The 27,030-nt window shown below is 39.6% G+C and overlaps 1 protein-coding gene across 7 annotated transcripts in view; it reads left to right on the top strand.

Moving 5' to 3' along the window:
- The window catches only part of Dab2 (DAB adaptor protein 2), a 51,505-nt gene extending 35,309 nt beyond the window's left edge, over positions 1-16,196 (top strand). For 4 of the 7 annotated variants that reach the window (XM_027936255.2, XM_071612693.1, XM_071612690.1 and 1 more), the window contains 10 exons: positions 182-266; positions 678-700; positions 923-976; positions 1,388-1,450; positions 6,270-6,923; positions 7,923-8,085; positions 11,960-12,586; positions 13,106-13,215; positions 13,811-13,878; positions 15,171-16,196. In XM_027936255.2, the coding sequence (XP_027792056.2) occupies positions 182-266; positions 678-700; positions 923-976; positions 1,388-1,450; positions 6,270-6,923; positions 7,923-8,085; positions 11,960-12,586; positions 13,106-13,215; positions 13,811-13,873 (1,842 nt within the window). In that variant the 3' untranslated portion in view covers positions 13,874-13,878; positions 15,171-16,196. The remainder of the gene's footprint in view (positions 1-181; positions 267-677; positions 701-922; positions 977-1,387; positions 1,451-6,269; positions 6,924-7,922; positions 8,086-11,959; positions 12,587-13,105; positions 13,216-13,810; positions 13,879-15,170) is intronic. The other 3 variants (XM_071612692.1, XM_071612694.1, XM_071612695.1) reach the window with 3 other exon arrangements.
- Positions 16,197-27,030: the final 10,834 nt, after the last annotated feature.

Genomic DNA, 27,030 nt, shown 5'->3' with positions numbered 1-27,030 from the left:
GTAATGGTGGGGTGGAGTGGGGGTGACTCCCTATATATTAGGAGAAGGGAATAGGAGGGTTTTTGTTTGTTTGTTTGTTTGTGTTTTTAAGAAACCAGTACTAAACAGAATTGATGGAGATGACACAGAAAATATTAAGAATAAAATCCTGATAACAATGTGGTTGTTTTTCTTGCTTTAGGCTGAGCCATTAGTCATTGACCTTAAAGACCTTTTTCAAGTAATCTACAATGTAAAGAAAAAGGAAGAAGAGAAGAAAAAGGCAAGTCATACTTAAGACAGGCTTCTTGGAATTTGTAACCACATTCAGGATCATGTTTAATGTACTATGTACATAGGACCTATCTGTAGATGGGCTTCTATAGGACTCTTCAAAGCATAGAACTTATGTTCTTCCCACTAAGGCAATGGGTGAATTTTATAGACAGGTATTTCTGATTTCCAATCCCTACAAGTTTCATATTGGTCACAGGAATCACACAAGACAACCTAGGTCAAATCTAGTTCTTCAATTTAAATCTAGTACCTCAGTAATTTCTATAAGAGGGGATATAGGTAAAATAGGCAAGACTTAATTGCCTTATGCTCATGAGCCTGAAAGTATATCTGTTCTTTTATTTAACTCTTCTTAACCACAAATACTAAGGTCACTGAATTTCTATCTTTTTTTCAGGCAGAAGAAGCCAACAAAGCCATAGAGGTAAAGAGAATTGCCACCTCTTATGAATTGTGCATAAGCCCTTGTTTGCTCCTTGCCCCTAATCCTCTCCCTTTCTACCTTATTACTGTGCATTTGTGACTTCTTGGTCACGGAAAACATATAGTTAAATGATCAGTGCCAAAGTCATAACTGCATAATAAGCCAATAAAGTAAGAGGAAAACTCATCAATTAAACCCTTAACTATTTCCCATTTTTTTCAGAATGGGAGTGAGACCTTAATGAATCTTGATGATCAAGGGACCAAACTGAAATTGGTATGTATGTGATAATTTATGATTCTTACTCACCTGAACATGGGTTCTCCTTCCTATAGATGTTGCTAATACCAGTTCTGAATTGGATCTATATGAAAATCCAATCACAACAACTCTTTTTGTAAACATTAGTGTAACATTTATGTCAATATACAATATAATCATTTTAGTAGACCACCTTAATCTAATCCAAATACTTTTTAAAGAGTGTGGACCAGATGTATTTGTTTGGGGACATGTCTACACTTCCTGACCTAAATAATATAATCTCAAATATGTGTGAGTTAAATGAAAATCAAATTGTAACAACTATTTTCCTAAATCTTAGTTTAGGAGACAGACTATTACAACACTATACAAAGTAATCTTTTTAGTAGACACATGTGAATCTAATCCAAATACTTTTTTAAGGGTGTGGACCAGATGGATTTGTTTGGGGACATGTCTACACCTCCTGACCTAAATAGTCCAACAGTAAGTGTTTGTTTTTAAATTTGCAATGTAATGGAAATGACATCTCTAATTCAAATTGGTAATTTACCAGAAATATTGAGCATCTTCATTGAAACTAAAAAGGTGATGACTGATTTTTTTTCCACACAAAGTGTAAGAGACTATTAAAATTTGAATTTTAAGTCACCGTGGGAACCTATCAGCACTAATTCATATGTTAACATTGCTTAAAGGTTCAATTGAAGGAGCAGGAGGTCAGACAATAAAACCCTTCTTGGTACGACACAGGATCAGAAGGAGAAGCTGAATATAATCCTTGGCTTAACCCTACTTGAAGGAAGTCTGTCTATTAGATGATTAATCATGAAGCTTCCTGGCCTTTCATCCATTCTTTTCAGTTGCAATGTAGCAGCAAAAGCTTGTTGTGATGTAAGAATTCAAGTAAACAAGAGGCTCAGTGATGTTCAACCAAAAAATGTCCTTTTTAGAAAATTGCTCCCTTTTTTATAGAACATTATGGTATGTAAGTCTTCTCAACATTAATCAATATATATCAACCATTTAGATATGTACCAAATGTTATAGATAAGAAAATGATGATTCAACAAAAAACATTATGTACCCAATAAAGAGGTGCAGAACCAAGACTTAAGCCCCGGTCTTCAGAACTTCTAAAACAGATCTCAAATAAAATGACTGATGCAACTTCAAATGACTTCTAGCAACTTACATTGTTTATGTAACTTCTTGAGTACTTGCTCTTTGTGAGGCACTGCAGTAAGTAAAATGCACAGTACCATAAAATGTGCTGTCTAACAGGGAGACCAACATTAAAAAATGAAGCACAAAGCATATTAACTGATGTTAATTACAGGGTATTTATCCAATTTAGAGGTTCAAGTACTGCTTCTGAGGAAGGGAGATTCTAGACTTGAATATGAAGAAAGAGAAGGCAATAACTGGACAAGCAGAATTAGTCTAGAATGATGAGAAAAATTATCTAGCTAGGATTTTCTCATGTGAAGAAATTATCAGAGAGGTCTACAAAATGAAGGCCACTTGTAATTAAGGGTGACAAGTTAAAATAATAAAATACCATCAAGCAGTTGGTGGGAGACTGGGTAAGATTCTAACGTCCCAAGTGTTGCAGAGAATTCCAGGCCTGAGAAACCTCACTCCATAAGCACCCAAGTGAGATGAGTATGGGAGCAGGGCCTTCGTGCACTCCTCTCTGCCCTCACCATGTAAGAATCTCACTGCACCATAGCATCTTAAGGACTCTCTGAAGCCTGCAATGGAGAAATCCACTTAATGTCTTTTTAAGTCATTTTCCTGACTCACTTGTCTATAGAGCCCTTCATTCTTTATAACATTTATTCCTGTTCTACAGATAAACTTTTTGAAATCCTAAGCTAGCTGACCCTGAAAGGTCTTTCATAGCTCTGAGATCCTTTGGATTCCTAAACAACTTTGCTCTTTCCACTATTAGTAGTCCCCTCCCCAAAGGAAATTGATACTTGTGCAACCTACTTTTCAAGTGTAACTCTCAAACAAGATATTGAAAGAGAGTAGAACACTCAAGATATGATGTGGAATTGCAGAGGAAGAGGCAAGAAAGCACTTACTGTTGAATCTACTTTGGTAGACTTCTGGAACATTCTGCAAAGGGAAATGAAAAACAACATGGATGATCCTGCGTCTCATTAGACTTCTTACATTCTAAGAACTTTTCATTTGTAGAAATTCAAGTTTTAGTTAAACTAGCAACAAATTAAAATAATAAAAATACCATCAAAATAGATGGTAGCTAATAAGTAAGAGAAAGCTAACCCCTGTTAGTTTTCTAACAGGGCTAACATTCTGGTTAAACTTTGACATGCTCTTACATATTGACTCTGTATTTATAGGTCACAGATTTATCTGTACTTAGTAAAACCAGCATATTCAAAAAATATTTAACTCTTAACAATTGCTCTGGATGATGTGTACTGAGAAAGAAATCTAAGTCACCTAGACTTTATTAGTGGTTAGAGGTGACTGGAGCTCTCTGCAGTTTGTTCATATTGCAAACTAAGCATCATCCCTTAGGAAATACTTCCTTTTTTTTAAAGAAAAGCACTTGAGCATTATGCTTTCATACTATTTGAAAAAGAGAGAGCAGAGGAGGCAGGGGAGGAAGTTCATGTCTGTTAACTTTAAAATTTTTCCATGTGAAAGCCCAGGTGGGGGCTGGGGATATAGCTCAGCTGGTAGAGTGCTTGCCCTGCGTGCACGAGACCTTGGGTTTGATCCCCAGCACTACACACACACACACACACACACACAGGTAGTATGAGATAAACCAGGCATGATGCACCATCAAGGAGATTAAATATGGGTACAAGGGATAGGATCGGGGTGCAACATTCTAGTATCACTTATACACTTGTGTACACTCCTAAGGTGCTCTGGGGAAGACACGGGTAAAACCGAAATATAAAGATCAATGGGAAAAGAATGTGAATTTAAGTTGGGTCGTTGAAGCATATAAGGAAAATGTGTTGGGCCAGAATCAAATTGGGTCTTACTATGGATCATCTTGAAAATTGGTCTAAGAAAGTATGTTTTAATACAGATGAGGCAGGATACCACCAAAAGCTTATAGTAGGGAAGCCCTCAATTTGGCAATCTGGTGTGATAGGTGAGATTAGCGACCTGGAGGAGAGCTGTGGAACTCATTTTAAAAACTGGTCTTGGTGCAGACACCCGACTGTCTGCCCACCTGCTTATAGCTCCTTAAGAATAGGGACTGTAATTCACTTCAGAGATCCAGGCCTGTCTCAGATGCTCCCACGGTGGCCAGGTGGATGGAGGGCTGACAGTCCAACATAGCATGAATGAAGCTCTGAGAAGGGATGGATCACAAATAGTCCACTCATAGGTTGTGGTCCGTTAACTGGACTAGACTCTCAGTCTTGGATTAACAGCAAACCCAACCCTGAGGTGAGCTTTATACATTTTACTTGTAGGGTGACTATTCAGAAGTCTAACATTGTGGCTCCCGATTGGTGTCCTAAGAACTTCTTCTGAAGTAATAATTGAAAATGAGAACTCTACCGGCTGTGAACACCAACTGTCCTCACCTAGAGGTGGCTCATAATGAATGAATATTGAAATCACAAGCTTCTGAAATACATTTTATCCTCCCTTTTGATTGTTTACAGATCCTTTCATTAAGAAGTCTTCCAATCCATTTCTTTGATTAAATTTTATATTAAATTACAAGCTCTTTCTTGTGACAAATTCTTCTAGTTACAAAGAGGGAAAATATGGCTTTTAGAAATAGTGTTTTTACACCTACAGTAAAGGGAACCAAAAGATAAATACCATCTAGCTCTAATTTTGCTGTCTTTTCTATGGCCACAAAGTAACATCTCAACTGGTAAAAATGTGTTCTTTTCTCTAAAAGCCAAGGAGACATTCTTGAGCCTTTTTTGCTCTTACTAGTTTGAGAAATTAATATTTCCTTAAAGTTGTTATTGTCCCAATGGTCAAAATATTTAGTACTCTCCCCAAGGTAATGCTAAATGTCAACTCTAACTTGCTCTTCAGCTGGGCAAGTTTATTGTTTATGATCTTCTATGGCTAGCATAGTTAAGAATTTAAAAGCTGAAATCAGTCAGAAATAAGGGCTGTTAAACTGAGACCCCTATCCCAAGGTGAATCATAATTACTTATGTAATTAGCTGGAATAAAGAGATATCAAATTCATCATATTTGCGCTTTTATGTTGAGAAAACATTTATATAACAGCAGAGAAACCAAATAAAATCAACATACCAGAAAAAGAATTGAGTGAAAATAGAATTAGGCATTCTATTGTCTTCTAGATTAAGTCTTATATCTACATCTCTAACTCATGCAAAAGCAAAACATTAATTGTTCTTGCACTCAATAGATGAGATTACTGCCATCACACAGACAACTGGAAGCCATGTTCTGAAAAAAAAATGTATAAATACTAGAGGTTAATATATGATACATGAGATGAAACCAGTATTTTGAGTGTAACTTTCACAGAAGGACATACATCAGTAAGAGTGTGTACAGGGAAGAGACTAGGGTGGTGTGAAAGAGGGGCCCACCTTGACTGGCATCTTCAATAAGGGCCTTCAGTATTTAAAGAGGCAGAACAATTGGCTGTGATAGTAAAGGAACCACCTCTCTCCAATTATAGGGAAATGGACCAATTATAGGGAAATGCATTAGATTGCAAACTTGGTCATAACCAGGACTATAAAACATGAATGCATTAACCAGTGAATTCACTTATTTGGAGATGTGATGCTAATGACTCTGGAGGTACAATAGATAAGACCATGTATACATCAGGTAAGAATCTGGGCCAGGTTTATGAAGTTACTTCTGACACTTAGGCTCAGCATATTCAGGTAATCATTTAGAGTGACACAATCAATACTCTTTAAGACACCAAGTTAGGCATGAATTGAAACAATGCTGGAAATGAACTCAGCCCAGCTGTGGGTATGAACTAAGTTGAGCAGACACATGAACTAAGCAACCATAAGCTCTCACTTCATGAAGGGCCAAAAAAGTTGAGGCATAGAGAAAAGGGACTGGGGTGAGAGAGGGGCAGGGAAACACCCCCCCCCCCACCTCAGTGCACAGCTAATAAACACTTTCTAGGAGTTAATGGGAGGAGATCATAGTCAACCAGTTTATGGAGACCAAATTCGAATGGGAATTTTGATAGTCCTTGTCATTTTATGTAGTTTTCTCGTTTGAAGTATTAACATGGACTAACACATGTTCTTTTTTTTTTTCTTTCCAAATGTGATAGGAAAGCAAAGATATCCTGTTAGTGGATCTAAACTCTGAAATCGACACCAATCAGAATTCTTTAAGAGAAAATCCGTTCTTAACAAATGGCATCACCTCCTGCTCTCTTCCTCGACCAAAGCCTCAGGCATCCTTCTTGCCTGAAAATGCCTTTTCTGCCAATCTCAACTTCTTTCCCACCCCCAATCCTGATCCTTTCCGTGATGATCCTTTTGCACAACCAGACCAATCGACACCCTCTTCGTTTGATTCTCTCAAATCTCCAGATCAGAAGAAAGAGAATTTGAGTAGCTTGTCTACTCCACTGAGTAATGGGTCCTTGAATGGTGATGTTGATTACTTTGGTCAGCAATTTGACCAAATCTCTAACCGGACTGGCAAACAGGAAGCTCAGGCAGGCCCGTGGCCCTTTTCAAGTACGCAAACCCAGCCAGCGGTGAGAACTCAAAATGGGGTATCTGAAAGAGAACAGAACAGCTTCCATATCAAATCTTCCCCAAACCCTTTCGTGGGAAGCCCTCCCAAAGGACTCTCTGTACCGAATGGCGTAAAACAGGACTTGGAAAGCTCTGTCCAGTCCTCAGCACATGACTCCATAGCCATTATCCCACCTCCACAAAGTACCAAACCAGGAAGAGGCAGAAGGACTGCTAAGGTGAATTGTCTTCTCCACATAGCCATTAGCAGAATGCATGTTCGGTACCAGAGGGTGGTGTGATGCAAGTGCTTTCCTGCTGTCTTGTAGTTTCCTGTGTGGCTGTAAACTAGAAGGTGGGATAAGGCACATCGATCGGTTCTCCAGGAATGCTTTCCTCTAATCGCCAGTCTTTCTAAGCTTCTCAGCAGTGTTTGTCACACCCTGCCTTCCGTTTGCATGTCTTGTCTCTTAACACTAAAACTAAACACAAGTTTTTCCATTTTTTAATGCTGCTATGCTTCTATACCTCTGGTAAGTTTGATCGTCATGTTCTGGGATGGGAGGGCAAGAGTCCTCGTGACTCCCTTTGTTTCTTCCCCACACTAACACCTGCCCTGCACACCCAGCCTATTGCATTTATGTCCACGGTGGTGGGATAAAATTTTCAAGCTTGTCTCCTCTTTTAAACATTGGTTTCCTAACCCATTTTCTAGAAGAAACTTAAGTATGTACTATTCCCAGCACCATTGAGCAGTTTCATTCAGTAGCAGTTGAAAATGTAGTTTCTATAGGTATCTTTTTGAAACTCTCATAGGAATATGTAGGTTTGCATAATAATTAAGACTTTCTCATCTCTATGTAGGCTGATTTAAATGCAAGAGAATGATCATGGTTTTTTAGGATGCTTAATTGGAGTTTGTCCTTTCTTTTCCCAGCTTTAAGCTTCTAGCCAAGGAGCACAAAGTGATACAAATGTATACATGAGTAAAATGTTTCATTTCACAAATCCTACATTGTATCAGTCACTAGACCTCAAGAGTCAGTCCACTGCAGCCATTTGTATCTTTTATCCCCCCACCCCCATTATTTTTTGTTTTGTTTTATTTGGTTTTTAATCAGTAATAGGAAAACATTTTTTTTCTGTGGATCTCAAATTTGGGGTGAAGAATAAAAGACATAGCAGAGATGTATTTCTCTGATGCTGAATAATTCTTCTTCCTCCTCCCTCCCTGTCAGTCTTCAGCAAATGACTTGCTTGCATCAGACATCTTTGATCCTCCGGTCTCAGAACCTCCAGGCCAGACGTCACCCACAGGACAATCTGCAGCCCCACAGACCAACCCTCTGGACCTCTTCAAAACAAGCTCTCCTGCCCCAGTGGGGCCCCTTGCCGGTCTAGGTAGGTGCCTAGAGATAGAGTTAGGTATGGCTCTGTCACTGTCACTCATAAAATAAATGCACAGAAGGAAGGACCTTCCTTCCTGTCCATACAGGGTTCCATGGATAAAAGATTAGACTGCCTAGGCAGCCCTTCTCCCACTTTTACTCCTGTGCCACCCATTCCCAGTTGATACTCTTGTCTTATAACGGAAATGTGGCTTCTGAAGTTGGCATGTGATAAGAAATCCATTTTCAGTATTGCATGTACCTGAATTAATTTGCAGTGGCTCACGGAAGACAGTTGTGAGAGACTGTGATGCTCAGATCAGCTTCAGTGATACAGAGGAGAAGAGATGCAAGAGCCTTGCCTGTCTGCCATCTGTGTCGATTGTGTTGGAAAAATAGTAACGTGCATGTCTTCCATGTTACATCCCATAACAGATTGCAGACCTCTTAATGCCTGCATCCCCTTTTAAAACATTATGTGCCCCAGGAGAGATGTTAAGTCTGAAGTAGTCATATAATCAAAGGCCAGGTTCTGGGCTAGGCTCTACTCCTAGGCATATATCCTGATCTGTCTTGGAATACTTCCACCTTGCTAATATTTTGCTAGCCAAGTGTCATAATAGTCAGAGGTAAATAGTGGATAGCTGAAGTTGGAAGGAGAACAGCTACAGAAGAGGTAGAATTTTATCAGATTCTTAGGCCATGCTGGTGCCATTGTTCATAAAAGTATCCTTGGCTCTTATGAGCCACCAGGCCTCTCTGCTACAGGATGATGCAAAAACACTGGATGAGATCTGGTCCCACTACTTTTTATCCATAGCCTCCAGCTCTTTCAGATTCCACGGTACAATTTTCAGAAACCTCAACAATAGTCTTTGCTTTCCTGCTGGGGTCTCTGTTTTTCTGTTTCTTGGCACCTCTACAAACAGCAAATAGTCTGGCTTGGGAGGTGGTGGGGGACCATAAATGAAGAAGAACTCTCCTTCTCCTTTGATAAATTTGACCAGGATCTTGGCTTTCTCCGCCTCCTGCAGAATCAGTCACCAAGATCTCCTCTATCCCCGCCCCCACTCTCTCTGTTTCTCTCTTCCCCCTATTTTCCTGACTGAAAAGGAAAATATTTTAGATCTACCACAGTAAATCTGTTTAATCATATCTGGAGGGGGATTGCAAGAAAGAAGATAGTGAGTGGCTGAAATCCATATGAGTATAAGAAGCCAATGTGTTCCAGGTCTGTCTCTGCTTGGCATTTACACCATCAAGAGGCTCTCCCTAAACACTTTGTGTCTCTGGGGGTCTTCCCCTTTCTCTTTTGCTCTTTTTCCTACACCCTCAAGTGGAGTAGGTAGGTGTTTGTCTCTTGCAGGAAGGCAGAGAACTTGCATGCAGTGCTGTGACTAGATCACATTCCAGGACTTTGTAGTCTAATATCAATGCCCTGAAGATTTTTTACAGCCAATATTTAACAAGTCAGCCTGAAAATACAGCTGGACCCTATAACTGTTAATTTATTCAGACGAAGTGAAGCTTTTTGGCTAGGTGCCCCTGTTGAGGCCTTGGGGTATACAACTGCAGAATACTGATGATTCTTCCAAGTTTGGACATGGAACTCAAACTGAGCTCTACAGTATAGCCCCTGTCCACCAGCAGGGATACTCCGCCAAACCATGGAAGGTTGTAGGTCTGGCTTCCGCTAGACCCAGCTGGGGGACTGTCTCCCCTGGAGCTGGGGGTGGGGAGAGGGCATTATGCAAAGCTGAGCCCTCTGCTTTGACTTGCTGCCCTGTGTTTTGATGTAGCTTCAGAAGGTAATAAAATCAGTGCTTCATGCCCACACACCCTTTCTCTTTAGTTCTTGTCCCTACTTTCTCCAGCTGGGCCATAAATGTTTCGGAAACACAATTGTGTACAATCTGGTGGGTGGAAATGAAGGCTGGCATAAGCATACCCTGGGAGAGCCTTTAATTCCTGGCAAATATCATATTTCTCTCTTTTATAAACACCATTCCCACTGACATGATCTATGACCAAAGCCATGAGTTTTCCTAAGGAATGGGAAGTGGTTCAACATCAAAGATGATAAAATTTGACTTCCTTTTTCTTCTACATCTAATTGGTAGATACTATTAGTGAGGGACTTCCTTTAATGAAATTTCAATACATTTCTTCTAAAACAATGGCAATTATTGTTCAAACTAAATCTGCTTTTAGGGCCTATGTTATAGAATCTAAGAGAACCTGTCCATTGATTTGTTATAAAGTCTAACTTATGTGTCAGTTAGATTAGAATTTGAATTAATATACCATTTAGGAAATAACAACAACAAAAAGTCCTGTACCTTCCTGTGAATGAGGCAGAGTGAGAGGATAGGGTATTGGGTTTGGAACCCGTGTGCCTGAACTTGTCCCTATGGTCACAGACTGTGACCACCCCAATTTTAATTGTATTTTTTATCCTTGAAAATAAGAATATTGATTCTTTATCCAATTTTAATTGTATTCTTTATCCTTGAAAATAAGAACATTGATTAAGTGAAGTTCTTCTGAAACCTGCCACTCTGTGAGAACAATGAATTTATTTCTGGCCAGATGGCCACATTCCTAGGCATAGAAGATGCAAATACTAAGAAGATTTAAGTGAGAATATCTGGCTACATCACCCCCAAAATAACATTCTTTTAAAGCATATATCACTCTGGAAGCAAAAGTATTCCTCGCCCAAGTTTAATGGCCTTTTCTTAGTTGGATTAGAAAATTCATAGGTAAAGAATGCTATTCTCCGAACCTCAAAGCAAATAGGTTTCAAAAGCAGAACATCAGCATCATTCATGAAAAAGTATGAGGCTGAATTGAGAGTGATTTTCAGTGGTGACAGTTAGACTTATTCATTACTATACTTGGCCAGAGGCAGAAAAGAAAATGCCCTGTATATTAGAACAAGATGCAGGAATAAGTCTCTCAAGAGACAGTGAAATTTAAGAGATTTGGATTTTTGTGATTTAAGTAATTCCCAATGACCTCCGCAAGGATGCAAGCAAAGGAGCCATTGACCCAAGATCACGTGCCCTGACACAGGCCATTCCTTACCAGGGAAGCATTTTGTTTCCTGTTGTCTTCTCTCCTCCCTTTCTCACTTAAATAGTCTGTTCTAAAGTCTGGCAAGGTTTAGTGAGTGGCACATGGCAGGAAACACTTTTATTTGAAACAGCTTTCCTAGGGTAATAGCTTTTCCTCCATCTTTACATATAAAAGTCTAAAACTATCTTGGCATCAGCTAAATTTTATCTTCCCTTTATATAGCTGTGTCAACTTTGGCAGCAATAAAAAGCAAGGAAACTTTGAAATGGTTTCTTCAGGATGAACACACGTTGGGGCCTTATGCACATACGTGATAGCTGGTTTCCATAAGTCTCCAGACAAAAACCAGCTGCTCAATGCAAAGGTCAAATTGATGACTCAGAGAGTCCAATGGATTATCTTAAATAACTATTTCATAATCAATGTGGTTTGTGAACACAAATTATGTTCACTCAACAAATTAGTTCCTGCTATTGACAGGCTCTGATCTAGTTGTTTCAGATATATCAGTTTATTTATGATTAGTACTTGTGGATTGTATTATCCTTCTAATGAGGAAGGTAAAAAACATAGTGGAAAGACCATGTAAACCTAAAAATGCAACCAGCACTCAAATGCTAGTTATGCTGTATTAGCTAGTTAACCTTCAGAGTAATTTAATCTTTATTTCCATGCTAGCTTCAAGGCTTAATGAAGGTATTTGCCCTGGGGATGCTCTGTAAATGCTCCCTGGAGAGTCGTGCTTTTTAAATTCAGGAATCCTCTCCAGGCTTGACTCCTGAGGAGTATTTTTCCCCCTCTTCTCTCAGGTGGTGTGCCAGTCACACCTGCCCAGGCGGGACCATGGAACCCCTCGGTGGTCTTCAATCAGTCTACGTCAATGATCCCAGGAGCCATGATAGGTGGCCAACCTACAGGTTTCAGCCAGCCAATGGTTTTTGGTGCAAGCCCAGCGGTTCAAAGTTGGACCCAGCCTTCATCCTTCGGGGCCTCAAATACCCCTCCAGCCCCTGCCATCTGGGGCTCTTCTACAGCTGTGGCACCCAACAGTTGGTCCTCAACAAGCCCTTTGGGGAATCCTTTTCAGAGCAATATTTTTCCTCCTGCTATGTCTGCTCAGTCCTCCTCTATGCTGTCCTCTCCCCTGGTCACTCCTCCTCAGCCACCTCCTAGAACAGGCCCTCCAAAGGACATTCCTAGTGATGCCTTCACTGCCTTAGACCCACTTGGAGATAAAGAAGTCAAGGAAGTGAAAGAAATGTTTAAGGACTTCCAACTGCGGCAGCCACCTGCTGTGCCCGCTAGGAAGGGAGAGCAGCCTTCCTCTGGGACTTCAAGTGCCTTCTCTAGTTATTTCAACAATAAAGTTGGCATTCCTCAGGAGAATGCAGACCATGATGATTTTGATGCGAATCAACTATTGAACAAGATCAATGGTAAGCTACTCATCTCTCTGCCTTCTGTACCTATAAGGGTTCCCCAGGTCACTCAGAAGAGACCTCCCCCACCCATCAGTAGTCCTACTCTGGCTTCTTTTGATATTCAATGGTTATGGAGATTGATTGATTGATTGATTGATTTTTGAGCCAATCATTTAGCTAGGAAGATTCTAAGGGATAGTATAATGCTGCCCTCTAGTGACAATTCTTAGAAGACCTGCCAAGAGCTATCAAAATGCAATGGATTGTGGAATTTGGGGGACTGTATGTATAATAAAGCCTCATCAATATTCCAGGGCCTTCAACAAGGGAATTACAAAATCTCTTCCACCTCAGATAATACACATAGCTTTCTCTTATGATAAGGGTGAATTTCCTTTAGTAATCATTGAGAGGTGGTGATTTTTAATCCACTGATGTAAATTTCAGAAGTATGGAACTAAATTTCAGAGATAGTAACTGTGGAGGCTGTGTGTTATATTTGTCTACTGACTGCTTGGATTTTTCACCTTCTAGAACCACCAAAGCCATCTCCTAGACAGGGTACCCTGCCAGTTACCAAATCTGCTAACAATGCATTTGAGAACCCTTTCTCTAAGGATCCCTTCAGTTCATCACAACCCTCTGTAAGTATCAATTCCTAAAAGTCATTGCTCCGAAGTTTAAGTAACATTAAGCTACAGCCTCCAAAATTAATTATGTATAATAATACATAATAGCTTTTGGGTGATAAAACCTGTTTCACTAAGACTTAATTCTGAGAACTATTGCAGATAACCATCTATTCAGGCTGGGGTAAGACTACTTTTACAGGAACTACTTAGAAACTATTATATAGAGAACATCCTTCATGTTTCATTCAGTCTAGCTTCTGAAAGGATTTGGGGAGAAAATCAAAGTACTATTTTTAAAACTTTTTAAAAATTTAAAATCTTTATTTCCTACCCATGGTTTTATAGCTCATAAAATAATACTTCCCATTGAGGGAAGCAAATGTAATTTACCTGAGTCTTAATTATGAATAGATAACATATATTAACCCTCTATAAGCAGAGGGGCACAAAATCATTGTAAACTGTACAATGTCTGATTGGTATATGACCTAAGTGATTTCTAAAGGAATTTAAGAAATCTTATGATAAGTTTTGTTTATTTATTTATTTATTTATTTTGTCTTATAACTATAATTGTATTTGTGGCCTGGATGGTTTTTCTCCTTAGGTGGCTTCTCAACCCAAATGTTCTGATGTACATAGGGATCCTTTTGGAAATCCTTTTGCTTAACTTATGTAAGTAGAAAATGGCTATTTAAGTTTATCATGGTGAGGATTGGGGAACAGTGAGAGAGGATGACATTGGAAACAAAGGGTGTGATTTTGATTTTAAAGTTAGGAAGAGTTTAATATTTGTAATTTAGAAATACTAGACATGGAAAGCTATAGGTTGCTAATTCAATAATGATAGACTTGGAAGTTGAGAGCAAAATTCTAAAAAATCATAATATAATTATGGGAAATGGATTTCTATTTCACCTCATAGTTTTGATATTTCAGTTCTGTATGTAAAACTTAATATAATATATATTTGGGGTTTTCTAGGGTTTTTTTTTTTACATTCATATTGAAGTGATCACAAAGTATCCTAGTAATAACTTTGTTTCCTCTAATCTTCAAGTTCTAATGACTTTCTGAAATCAACAAACAAGTCTGCTAAACAGATACCATTTCTTTCTTTGTGACAATCTTGATCAGCCTGCAGTGTAGTCTGATGGGAGTAACTGTGAAAGCAGTGACAGCTGTTAATATCACCTTCAGATGCAGTGAAAGAGGAAATGAGTGAGAAAGTGGATTCGTCTTCTCCAGTGGATTTTATTGTAGACAAATGTTAGAAATAACTACCTGCAACCAAATCCCTGAGAGGACTCAGTGTAACCTACTATTTTTTCAATAGTAAATGGCAGAAACTGGGTTCTGATCTTGAAAGATTGAAGGTAGGAGGGAAAAGGACATGTATCTCCATTTTAGAGAAGGTAGGGTAAAACTGGTAGGGATAAAACAATATAAAGAATGAAGGGGAAACAAACAGGGCCACTAAACTATGTCTTGATCCATCTATAATTAGATTATGTTCAATAGATAATATCTTAAATGTGATGTCAACAATAGGATTAAGTTAACAGTACTCTTCCCTCATCCCTGCTTACCCACAGGATATTCTCCAATACCTCCAGGTGGATGCCTGGAATCATGGAGAACACCAAATCCTATGTATATTATGTGCTTTCCTCTACATGCACACCTATGATGAAGTTTAATTGATTAAAGGCACAATTAGTGATTAACAGGGATAATAATAACAACCTGTTAAATTAGCAGAGTCCATGGGGAGAATGGTCATAGGAGAAAATATCAGATGTTGTTGAGCACTGATGTTAATCATGTCATCACATGTTCTGTATTTACTCTCTTATTCCATCCTCACATCAGCCCTAGGAGATGCAATGACTTTATATTTATTACATGATTTTCAATCCAAAATTTCTAATTGCAAGGGTTTTTTTTTCTTCTCCATATTTCTTTAGGAACTTGGAATGCTGACTATCCAGAGGAACATAAAGGTTGGCCTTCGTAGTCAAGGACAAAGCTAATAGCCAGATGCGTCCTGACTTCTGTCCTTGTCCCAGCTTTGATGGATTATCTGTTGCCTTTATTTCTCATTGCCTCTTCCACTTGTAAAATGCCTTTCACTTTCTGTCTAGGCTAAAGCTAAACTGAATCTATGGCTTTAAGTAAATTAAGTTCCCAAACTCTATAGTTTAAATGTAAATGAAGTAGTTTCCCTACTGAGTCCTTGCCTATCGTGATCCTAGAACCTTCCAGGACATTCTACTTTCTTCACTCTGGTTGGGAGATGCAGCCACCACACTCCCTCATATCACACCCTGTTTTCAGTAAATTTCCAAGTCCTTGCTGCACAAAGTCATTAGGGGGTTCTATAACCTAAAGATTCTAGTAGGACAAGGCCCTTGTTTCAGACCATCTCTTACAGAGAATTTTTAAAATAAAATGAAAGCAAGTCCAACTCCTCCTTATATACCTAAGGATCTTTTTTTTAAAGATAATAGTTTCTCTTCATTCTAAAGATCAGGTTCTCCAAGGCCAAGATTGTATTTTTCCTAATCTCCTGTTAGCTATTGCAGACGAGGGGAAAATATAATTAACCTCTCTTTGCCTTCTTTCTCTGATTGTCTTTCATGTCTGTTTTTTTCCTGGCTTCATGTACCATTACTTCCCTTTTGCAAGCAAAGACTTTAATGGGCAAAAAAGAAAGAAAGAAAGAATGATTCACAGATCTGGGGCCTCTGTTTCTCCTCGGTAATTGCTAGTCCCAGAAAGTAGAATTGCAAATAGTTATAACCTGTATCCTTCCTGTGGACGGGGCAACCCTCCTCTTGAGCTGACATTCCAGAAGAGCAGTTAACGTGGAAGAGAAATTGATCTCAACTCAGCAGTGAAGGACAGTATTCTGAAGAGCAGTAACTGTGCCAGACACACTGGGTTCTTACTGGGGGCCATGCTAGGCCTTTATCACGTAACTGGAAAACTTTCTTGAAGCCACAATCTCTTTGTTAGTAGGAAGATAAATAGCAGGGGAAAAGGTGATGGACAAGTATTGGGGGTTATCATCAAAAATCTAATGTCTGCAATTTTTTTTCCTCCTCATAACCTTGAAAAATTTCCCAGTTCATTTTCAGTCCTATTGTTAGCACAGTTCTGAAGGGTCTGTTCTTGCCAAAACAAGATTTATGTTGGATTTTTTAAATGTTATCTCTTGGACCTTAATGCTCAGGTTTTTGTGGGTCCTACTCGACCACATACAATGTTACCTTAGGTGGAAGAAGAGGACACCTGATCAGGATCTAAGCAACACGGAGGCCTTGTGAGCTTCTGTTGATTAGCCCCAAGTAGTCCAGCTGAAGTCCTGTGGTTTTATGTTTAATGGTAATAGCTGATTATATATGGCATAAATCTCTGTCCGGCTTCCTACTGAGTCATATAAACACAGACTTGAAATAGTACTTTAAAAGTCCAAATACCTAAACATGCTAAACTGGAGATAACTAGGTAGTTGAATTTTTTTGAAAATGATGATCAGCCACACAACTGTTCTGTACATACCTGTTTTCTTGTGCACTTTTCTGTATGCAAATAAAGCTATAAATGTACTCATTTCAATAAACTGGAATGGCAAAAGCTCATGTGTTACCATCAGTTTATTCTGATATTGATAGTCTGTGCTGGTCAAGACTTAAAGTGTACCAATGAAAGTTGAGTCAATGTTAGTTACAGTACATTCTGGATTGTCACAAAGATGACTAAAATTATAAATTCATGAAATTGAGCCAGGAGTAAATTCTTATCCATTCTCTGTCAATGCCTCACTTTCTTCTCTCAGGCCTTCACACACTCCCTTCCTGGGAGTTTAATGGAGTTCAGTAGATTAGACCTGCACAGAACAACTTCCACTAATGTCCAGTAAAAAAAAAAAAAAAAATATTGGTATAGTATTGGCCCAATTTAACCTTTGCCACTGCTCACAGTTTATTTAGTCCTATTTGACCCCACCAAAATACAACTGTGGGAACCAAGTGAGGCAGATTCAAGCTCCTCAGGAGACCTGCAGTGTGATGTGGGCAGGCTAATGATCAGGTGTTTTCTTGGGATACCCTAAGACACTGGTGCAAGATTCAAGGCTCTCATTTATTTCCAGAAGACCTGGAATAGGTTAGGGTGTTGCTCAGTGGTAGAGAACTTCCCTAGCATAGGTAAGACCCTGGGTTTAACTCCCAGCACTACAGAAACAAAACATAACCCCTGGTACTACAAGAAAGAGAAAGTGGGTACTGGGGTTGTGGCTCAGTGGTAGAGTGCTTGCCTAGCATGTGTGAGACATTGGGTTCTAAGTACCACATATAAATAAATAAAATAAAGGTCCATTGACAACTAAACAATATTAAAAAGAAATTTGCTTTTCAAAAAAATAATTAATTAAAAAAGAAGAAGAAAGAGAAAGGAAATCCTAAGGTATACCTTGCTTGGACGTAGATGTCTTAGTGTCACACCTAATTTCTGTAAGGAATAAGACACGTGTGGGGAAGAGGCATCTTTTGGTGCATCCTATTATGGGATGTTTGGTAGTACTGCCTTTTTTTATCCTTATCTGAAGCACTTGGTCTCTTTCTGACAAGAGTGAGGTGGAATGTAGGGGAACAAAATCCACATAAAAACAGCATCCAGGAGATGAGGATGAACTGGAGAAGGATGTTGATAAGAATGTGTTGCACCTATTACTTTGCTTCTCCAGGTGCTCTCCATGTGTCTAACTAGTTGAGGCTGGGTGCTATTTCCATGGGGCTGAATTTGTGAGATCTTTCTGGAGGTTAATCCTTGCTTGTATATGCAAGAGGAGGACATTCTTCTCAGGATAGGTTTAGAAACCACTGTTGGCCAGGCAGAAGGGGCAGTTACTAAAGTGTCTCCCAAAGCAGGGATAGATCTGTTCTTCAGTCTCTTTAGTAGCAATGGTATTCATATCTGTGTGCAGGAAGTACTACATTTTGAGGGAACTCTGTTATCCTAGAAAGAGGTTTCATTTAGGCATCAAACACATCTAAGTTAAAAGCTGAACTTTTTTTGTGTGTGAAGCACTTCACCATTTTTACAAAGTGCCTTTATTCCACTGGTACCATAATCCTGTGAGGTCGACCTGTTCCTGTCACATCTCATGCTAGACTGGCATCGGTGCTTTAAAGTGACTGCATCTGTTCCTTCTCCTAAGGAGAGCTTTCCATGGTTATTTTGTAGTAAAAATGGGTTGCAAGGAGATCCTTTCAATTAGTGATTTCTAATTCCTTCCACAAAATGTTACCTGTGGCGTCTACAGAGAGCCAAACAGGGTGACTCTGAGTCTTTCCTGTGCTGAAAGCAAGAAGGGGAAAAAACAGAGGATGTAGCTAACTCAGGAATTTTGTTGATTCTGGAATTACCTGCTGAGTGAGGACTCTGACCCATATGGAGAGGTTCAGTACAAAATTTTCCAATGAAAGATGGGAACTGCCCAAAAGCCCCTGGTAAATATTTAAGCTATTAACATTAGAGAAGATTGCAAAATAATAAAGTACCTAACTCTTGCTGGGAAATGGCATGCTTTTAACTAACTAATTGCTTTCCTCTAAAAATAACTAAAATTCATGTTCTAAGTTGATCTACCAAATGTGGTCATGAACAAGGTTGTGTACCAACAGCAGCTCTGTTAACAAGTCCTAATTTCAGCAATGCTGATGGATGAGGGCCAGGCATTTATTATCCCACCTAATGAGTGACCCAGCCCCTTGTTTGCCCTTGCTTTGCTGGAAGTATGTGCTTAATTACTCAAACTCTAGCTTGTACTGAAATCATACACGGGCCAGTCTTCAGGGAGACCTCAATGAGAGCTGAGGACCAAAGGTTTATTATATTTTTAAAAGCCTGACTCTGAAAGTCTGCATGACTATGTTTTCCTCAAGATGTTGATTGTGGAGTTGTCTATCAATTCTCTCTTTATTTGGTTAACTTTAATTATTACTATTATCTTGGGGGGAAAAAGAGAAATTAATACTGTTCTAAAACTTAAAGGGTGACCCGACTGGACTGGATCTGAGTCACAGCTATTTCTGAGGTGGGTCCCAGACTGCCTTCTCTGTCTGCTTATGCTGGTTGATCATCAAAAGTTTTTGTTTTGTTTTGTTGTTTTTGTTTTGTTTTAAGGGTAATCTGAGATGAGAATACTGGACACAGGAGCTAACAGAGAAAGGAAAAAGAATGGTTAATGTGACACTTGCCTCTTGTTTCCTTCACTGTCTTGAGAGATTGGGTTAGGCCCTTGCTAGTAGGAAATGATAGGGCTAGAGGCTGGAGGAGCCATCTTTTTTTGTTTAAAAAAAAAAAAAAAAGCCCTGGACACATGTAGGCCATTCTCAGCCTGTCTTCATTAAGAATGAAATTGAAAGGCTCCCAGGAACTGAGATTAGTAGGTGTCCTAGATCAAGCTCCTATAGTAAGAATCCCATAGACTGGGTGGCTTAAACAACAACATTTATTTCTCACCATTGTTTGCTAATTAATGTTCTAAGTAAAGTAAAATCAAAATTTGGAACTATTAATATGAATTTTACCACTGATTTTTAACTCACATGTGGAATCATCAAAATTATACTATTTGTATTTCATAACTAATATATGCAAGCTTTTGCATATGTATTCTATTAGTAACAAAATAGTAGATACTACACATCAACTTTTTATTTCACTTCCTGATGTGTGTACATTCTAACAATAGTTTCTACCTTTAGGTCACTGTGAAAAACCAAGCACTGGAAAAATGAAAGGAAATTCTAGTTTGCCTTACCCTTTTCTGTCCTTCTGTGCCATAATTTCTAATGTAACTGGTTGATTCACAGTAGGGAAGCAACAGATCAGTGTTTCTTGATCATTTATTTGTGTTTCTTCTAGTATTGGAAGCAGGTCCTGGTTCAAACAGGAAGTGTGGCCCAACCCTGACCCATGGCACCCCACGCAGTTACAGACATAACCCACCTACACTCACTCTCACTTGGAGTCTCGGAACTCCCACACATTGTCCTCCGCCCTGTGCTCAGAGGCTAAACAAACCCGTGTGGGAATGGGGCAGCACAGAAGAGGAGGTATGTTGGACATATTTTCTCTACCTCTGGACAAGCTGTGTTTTCCTATTAGAATTTTCTTCCAAAACAAATGTTCAAAATAAATTTATCAAGGATGTCAAAAGGACAATAGCAGAGCACAAAACCAGCTATGGGGCTGGGTTAGTCAGCTTTCATCACTGTGATGCTATAACTGAAAAAAAAAAAAGAATTAGAGAAGGAAATATTTATTTTGGCTCATAGTTGCAGAGATTTCATTCCGTCCATGGTAGGCTGGCTCCAGCTTTCAGCTCTGTGGTGAGGTAGAAACCTCATGGTAGAAAGAAAGCTGCTCGCCTTGTGATATCCAGGAGAGAGAGAGAGAGAAGGAGGAGGAGGAGGAAGGGGCAGGATCACACCCTAGTGACCTACTTCCTCCATCTAGACCCCACCTGAAGTTTGAGTCACATCCCATAATGCCATTAGCTACAAACTCATCACAAGATTAACCCATTCTTGAGGTCACAGTTCTTGTGACCCAACCACATCCCAAGAGCCCTACTTCAGAACATTGCTGTACTGGGGACGAAGCCCTCAAAACGCAAACCCTTGGGAGATATTCCACATCTAAATCACAAGACAGACTCTCTAGACAGCTAAGACTTGAGGTATGATCCAGATTTCATGTGAAGTTTCCTCTGGTGAGAGGGCCTTGGAAGTTGGCAATGGATTGCATTCCCCACATGACCACATCAGCAAAGCCAATGACAAAGCAGCAGCCTACAATGTGGACGCTACAGAAAGCAGAAGACTGGTGGCTGCGCATTAGTATGAGGATTACTCATAATAAAGTTTGAAAGGGAACTGGGAACCAAAGTCACAGTCTACAAAGTTTTAATGTTCCCTCAATTTAAGCTCAAAAGAGTACTATTTCAGTTGTGGATTAGTCAGCTTTTTTGCTGCTTTGACTAAAAGACTCGGCCAGAACAATTGTAGAAGAGGAAAGTTCATTTGGGGGCTCACAGTTTCAGAGGTCTCCATCCATAGACTGCTGGCCCTATTCCTCGGGGCTTGAGGTGAGGCAGAACAACATGGTGGAAAAGTATGGAAGCTCAGATGATGATCAGAAGCAGAGAGAGACTCCACCTGCCAGATACAAAATATATACCCCAAAGGCATGCCCTCAGGGACCCAACTCCTCCAGCCATACCCTGCTGGCCTTCAGTTATTACTTAGTTTATCCCATGGGAGATTAATTCATAATTCAGTTAAGACACTCTTAACCCAATCATTTCTCCTTTAAACTTTCTTGCATTGTCTCACATATGAGCTTTTGAGGGACACTTCACATCCAACCCATGACAAGTAGTGAGGATATTAGGAGGACTATAAAACTCCTGAGCCTCTTATTTGCTTCAGTTCTTTGCAATTCTTCACTTTATGTCATTGAAAGCATAACACAGCCAGTTTTGAAAATTACAGTTCAGAGATGGTCCCCAGAATAACAAGAGTTTAAATAACTGCCCCAGATCACACAGCTGGTAAATGAATGGAATGAAATCTCAACCCAGGCTCCAACAACCTGGTACTTAACCTCAAGTGAAGCACTTCATCATCCACTGCCTCCCCAAACCAACACTGCTCCCTGATCCTGGGCTGCCTCCCATTCACCAAGATATTATTCCCTTCAGAGGTAGCTCCCTTATACTTCCTGCAACAAATATGCAAAGCAAAAAAAATGAATAAAAAAACATTTTCAACCATTCTTTTCTTTTTAAATGTTTTTAGCTGTAGATAGACACAAGACCTTTATTTTATTTATTTTATTTTTTTATGGTGCTGAGGATTGTACCCAGTGCCTCCCACATGTGAGGCAAGTGCTCCACCACTGAGCTACAACCATAGCCCTTTACCATTCTTAATTAGGCAGATCAATCACATTTTGGACTTTCCAAAGCTCATTTTCAGGATGTATTAAGTAGCACTTCAAAGTTTGATTTTTTTTCGGTTGTTATAAATGCAGCACATTAATTTAACTTTATACTCAGTCTAGTTCAGGTATTTCCCATCAACATGTTGAAGAGTTTTTAATGTAAGCCTTTGACTACTCACGATGGAAGATGAGTTGTGAATAGTATTTTCTCAATTTCTTCTACATTATAAATAGGAAACCATGCTGCATATGCTCATAGTCTGGCTAGAGGTGTGTTGCCTGGTCATTGAAGAAGACTATTCACACAAACCCACTTCAAGACAGGAATACTGATGTATGATTTCATCAAAATCTAACATTTAACAATATCATGATTCTAATGAGCTGAATTCAGGCTGTGTATTAAGAAATGCATAGTTCATTTTTTTTACAGTGCTTTTAAAATTCTCTCTTCCTAAATTCTTCAGGGTTTAGAAAGTCTGCCCATGATGATGATTCTCTCCATCTTTCCATTGGACAAACACAAACTCCTGAAATGTAGAGATTAGAAAAGAACCAGGTGAACTCAGCAGGACAGATTATTGCAGCTCATCAGTGACAGGCACAAAGCCCCAAGACAGGGAGAAGCTCAAATGAGTCTGGTGAAAACAACAAAGGAGATGATGAAGGACCAGAAGCAGGATTAAGTTCTTGACTTAAATCGCCTATAATTATTGACTGGTCCCATTTACAAAAAAGAAGGATTAGCTGAACATGTCTAAAGAAGACAGATGAACTTTTCTGAAACAGATGGAAATTTTCTTACATCACTTGGGCACAGAGAGAAAATGTATTCACATTCACTCTCTTTCTCCTTCTTTCCTTCTTTCCTTCCTTCCTTCCTTCCCTCCCTCCCTCCCTCCCTCCCTCCCTCCCTCCCTCCCTCCCTCCTTTCTTTCTTTCTTTCTTTCTTTCTTTCTTTCTTTCTTTCTTTCTTTCTTTCTTTCTTCCTTCCTTCCTTTCTTTCTTTCTTCCTTCCTTTCTTTCTTTCTTTCTTTCATCTGATTCTCAAAAGTCTCCACTCTGTGAGATACGAGCATCCACATTCACTCAGATCCTGCATCCTCAATCCAGTAGTTAGGACTCACAGAGTTTAAAACTTTCCCTTTCTTCTTTCTCAAATCTGTGTGGCTTAGATTTAGGTGAACATGGAGAAGGATGTTGATGAGTGTCCTCTGTAGGCCCCTTATATGGCCTTATATAATCTTCTTGTTCTCCTCTTTACAGCTTATACCTCATCACTACCTTGTTGGTTTCTGTGGCTCAAGCTTCTTGCTGTAAAGCTTAGGGTCCCCTCCATGCACAGGGGGGGCCTGTGTGATCTGGTGACCCCTGCTGCCTCAGGTCCCTCCTAAAGCTGTACACTCTGAGCTTTGGTTCTTGGACAGTGTTGTCCTTGCTATAAGTGAGCCCACAATCTTCCCTTCCTTCTCTCGCCAGGACAGAAGGGAACCTTTTGGTATTTTCTGTGGCACATAGCAGAAAAAGAAACCTAAGCCAAATATACTATTTCTGACTCTGCCCAATCACATGGCACAGATCCTTCTAACTTGACTTCCTCCATATTGGAAAAGTCTACAAGTTGTTCTCCCAGATGGCAAGGAGAAAAATGTGTGCTTATCCTCTATGTCTTTTAGTTTGTGTTGTTTTTCTTCTCGTGCTAGACAAGGGCTCCATCACAGCTATACCCATAGCCCACCCTCAACCTTCTTAATATGCTGGTCCCATTCTAGACAACTTTGGGTGCAAAGTGTTGCTCAAAACATGTTCACTCTTGTCCTTTCTTTCCGAAAATTTCTCTGAGCTAGAGGGGCAGTCTTTTTATATTCTCTGCACATAACCTGAGCTTTCCCCACTGATTTAAGATTCATAGGGCAGGAAATAAGTGTTTGATTCTAAGTATGCAAGTTCAACTTAGTGTGAACAAATCAAAGTTCATCTGGAGATTTCCTAGAAGTGGACTGTTAAGCTGCAAAGTAATGCCATAAACTGCGTGTGTGTGTGTGTGTGTGTGTGCGTGCGCGCACTTTAAATTACTACTTCTGGAAAACTATATTTTCAAAACAAGAACCTAGGAGATTCTGGTAAAGGGACTTCAAGAGATCACTCTCTGAGACCTTTAGGTCTGAAGATTGACTTAAGCTTAAGGGTGGATAAGATAAGAAGGAACAGACTGAGAAGGGAAGAAAGCAGACACCAGCATTTGTATGATGGGTAAGAAAAAAGAGCTAGCAAAACAGAAGCAGAGTAAGGAGGTGCTGAATCACCAAAGGCAGGTGAATGGGGAGTTAAAAAGCTTCTAAGAACCAAGAAGTGTGCATTGAATTAAGATAAATGTTGATAGAGTGGATAAATTGAAAAAAAAAAAAATGGAGCGGGTCAAAGGCATGTCCCTGAGAATCCTGAAGTGCCCAGAATGAAGGATGGAGTTTGAGTAGAGGGAGGCAGATAGCAGTCAAGAGTATTGGTGAGCAGAGGGTAGGAGGTGGCATAGGCAGATGTGGTGAATCAGAAAAGATTCTACTGAATCATCCCTTAAAATGAGATGCTGTAATGCAATCAGGTGGACCCCCCCAAGTAGTTCCATGTGACCATAAACAGAGCTGAGCCACAGGAATCCTATCACTACAAAGGGATAGCTGGACTTACTGAGCTTCACCAACAGTTTCAGAACCACAGAGAGAAATTTGTTCATTATGAAAGAGCTCAGCTGAAAGTACTGTCATGACAATGGCACCAAACCAGCAGCCAAGAGAGTGGGGCTCTGATGCTTCCTCTGCCCCAACTATGTGGCCTTGTGGGTGTCACTTCTGCTACACCTGGCCCATACTGTATTATTTATATATTTTATACATACCATTAATATATGTAATCAATGTTTTTTATCATACATTAATATCTCAATTTTTCTTTGCTATATTACATTTAGCCTGAACCATGGTAATAAAATAAATAAAACCAAGAAATTTGGAATTGCCACTAATTCAAACCAGTCAGCCAAGAAATATCCATTTTTCCTCATGTTCAAGGAGAGAGATGATTTTTCAATCACTAGTCATACCTACTCATAAAGTCTAATTATCACAAAATCTAATCAATGAGCATGAAATCTGATTAGCATAAAGCATAATCCTATGTTCACTGCTTTCAAGTTCTTAGGTCCACGGGCATCCTGGTGAGGTCCACAAAGATCATGTGTGAGTTCTCGGCATTGCTACATGATAGCTGACAGATGCAGACTGAACCCAGGTGCAGTTCACCCATCATTGGCTAAGACTCACAAGAAGTATCCCCTGGGCATAGACCCATCCATTGAAGAGTGCTGTTACACCTACTGGAATCACCTTATCACTTGGCAATTCTGCACAGCCTACACACCAACCAAATAAATTGTCTTTATGTCAAGCTTGGGAGTGGGTGAAATTAATCCTATTAGAGACCTCAAGCTCTATGCCTAAAACAGAAAGGGGCCAAGAAAGGGTGGTAAGAGTAAACACATGTACTCCAGGTAGGACTCTCAGTGTCAAAGTTCCTGCAGTCCTGGAAAAGCTAGCTGTATATTCTGTCATCCTCTCACCCCTAACCCTGTCCTGCCTTTACATGAACTCCTGTTTGAAATTTGACACTTTGTAATTAAGAGACACTTAAGAAGTTCCCTTAAGAACTAAGTCAAGAGGTCTTTCTAAAAGTCAGTGATACATTACCTACAAAACTCCACTGATGTCTTTTTTTTCTCAAGTTGGTCATTCTCAATCTCAACCCTGGCCACACATTAGAAGCTTTTTAAAAATCCCAATCGACTTGGGCAGGGTGTAGGCAGACATCAATATGTTACCAAGCATTCCAGGTCATTCTCTTGTGCAACCAAGATTTTCAGAGGATTTGCATAGTTTTCAGAGAATTACCACCTATTCCAAGACTTCCAAAACATGTCACCCTTTCTGTAAATCCTGGAGAACTTGATAACATGAGACAAACACTACTTTTCATGGCAGGGAGCCAAAATTTTCCATCTCAGACGCTTATCTGACTGATGTGTAATTCTGAGATAAGGAGGCCAAATCCTTCTGAATGATACGGTTAATACATTGGAGAGTTTACTTCTTTTTCTTCAAAATGATGCACTATACCTGGAAAGAAAGAAATTTGTCAATGTGTTTTACACTTTACCTTGCCCACATGGAAACAACCCACATATCTCATTTTTGGATTGTGAGTGGGAGTAGTTACAACATCATCTCTGTACCTTGCTTTCCATTAAATGTCATTCTTTTACTTACTTCAAGACTATGCCTCTATAAGAATCATCCACAGGCCTTTATTTTCAATAAAATACACATTCCCTCGCCTTCCCTCCCTCCCAGAATCTACCAAGATTAGAACTGCTGTTTTTCCCCTGATCTCATTTTGTTTTTTACATAGCACAAATGCTAATCTTAGACACTTTAGCATTTAGGTTCATTACCCTCAAATACGTGTCAATATGGAAAAACAAGCCAAACATTACAAAATCACTCTACTTTAGTTGGACTTCGGTGCCCAGGCAGTCAAAATTGACAAATCTCTGAACACATACAAACAATAATCCTTCCCTGTCCTCTGGCCTTCTGCAAATAAATGCTTTACAGAACCTGCTGTAAAGGATTCTCTCCCGGGGAGCTGCCTAGCAGGAGCAGCATGTCCCCCAGCAAGCCCTTCATCTTTGCAATAAGCATTTTAGAAATAAGTCTCCTTGCTTCACTGCCCACTTCCAGGTGAGTCATGGCCTGT

Source organism: Marmota flaviventris, chromosome 5 (genome assembly GCF_047511675.1).
Source record: "Marmota flaviventris isolate mMarFla1 chromosome 5, mMarFla1.hap1, whole genome shotgun sequence".
Lineage (NCBI taxonomy): Eukaryota > Metazoa > Chordata > Mammalia > Rodentia > Sciuridae > Marmota > Marmota flaviventris.
Note: the sequence above shows the minus strand (reverse complement) of the source record. Positions and strands in the feature narration are given on the sequence as shown.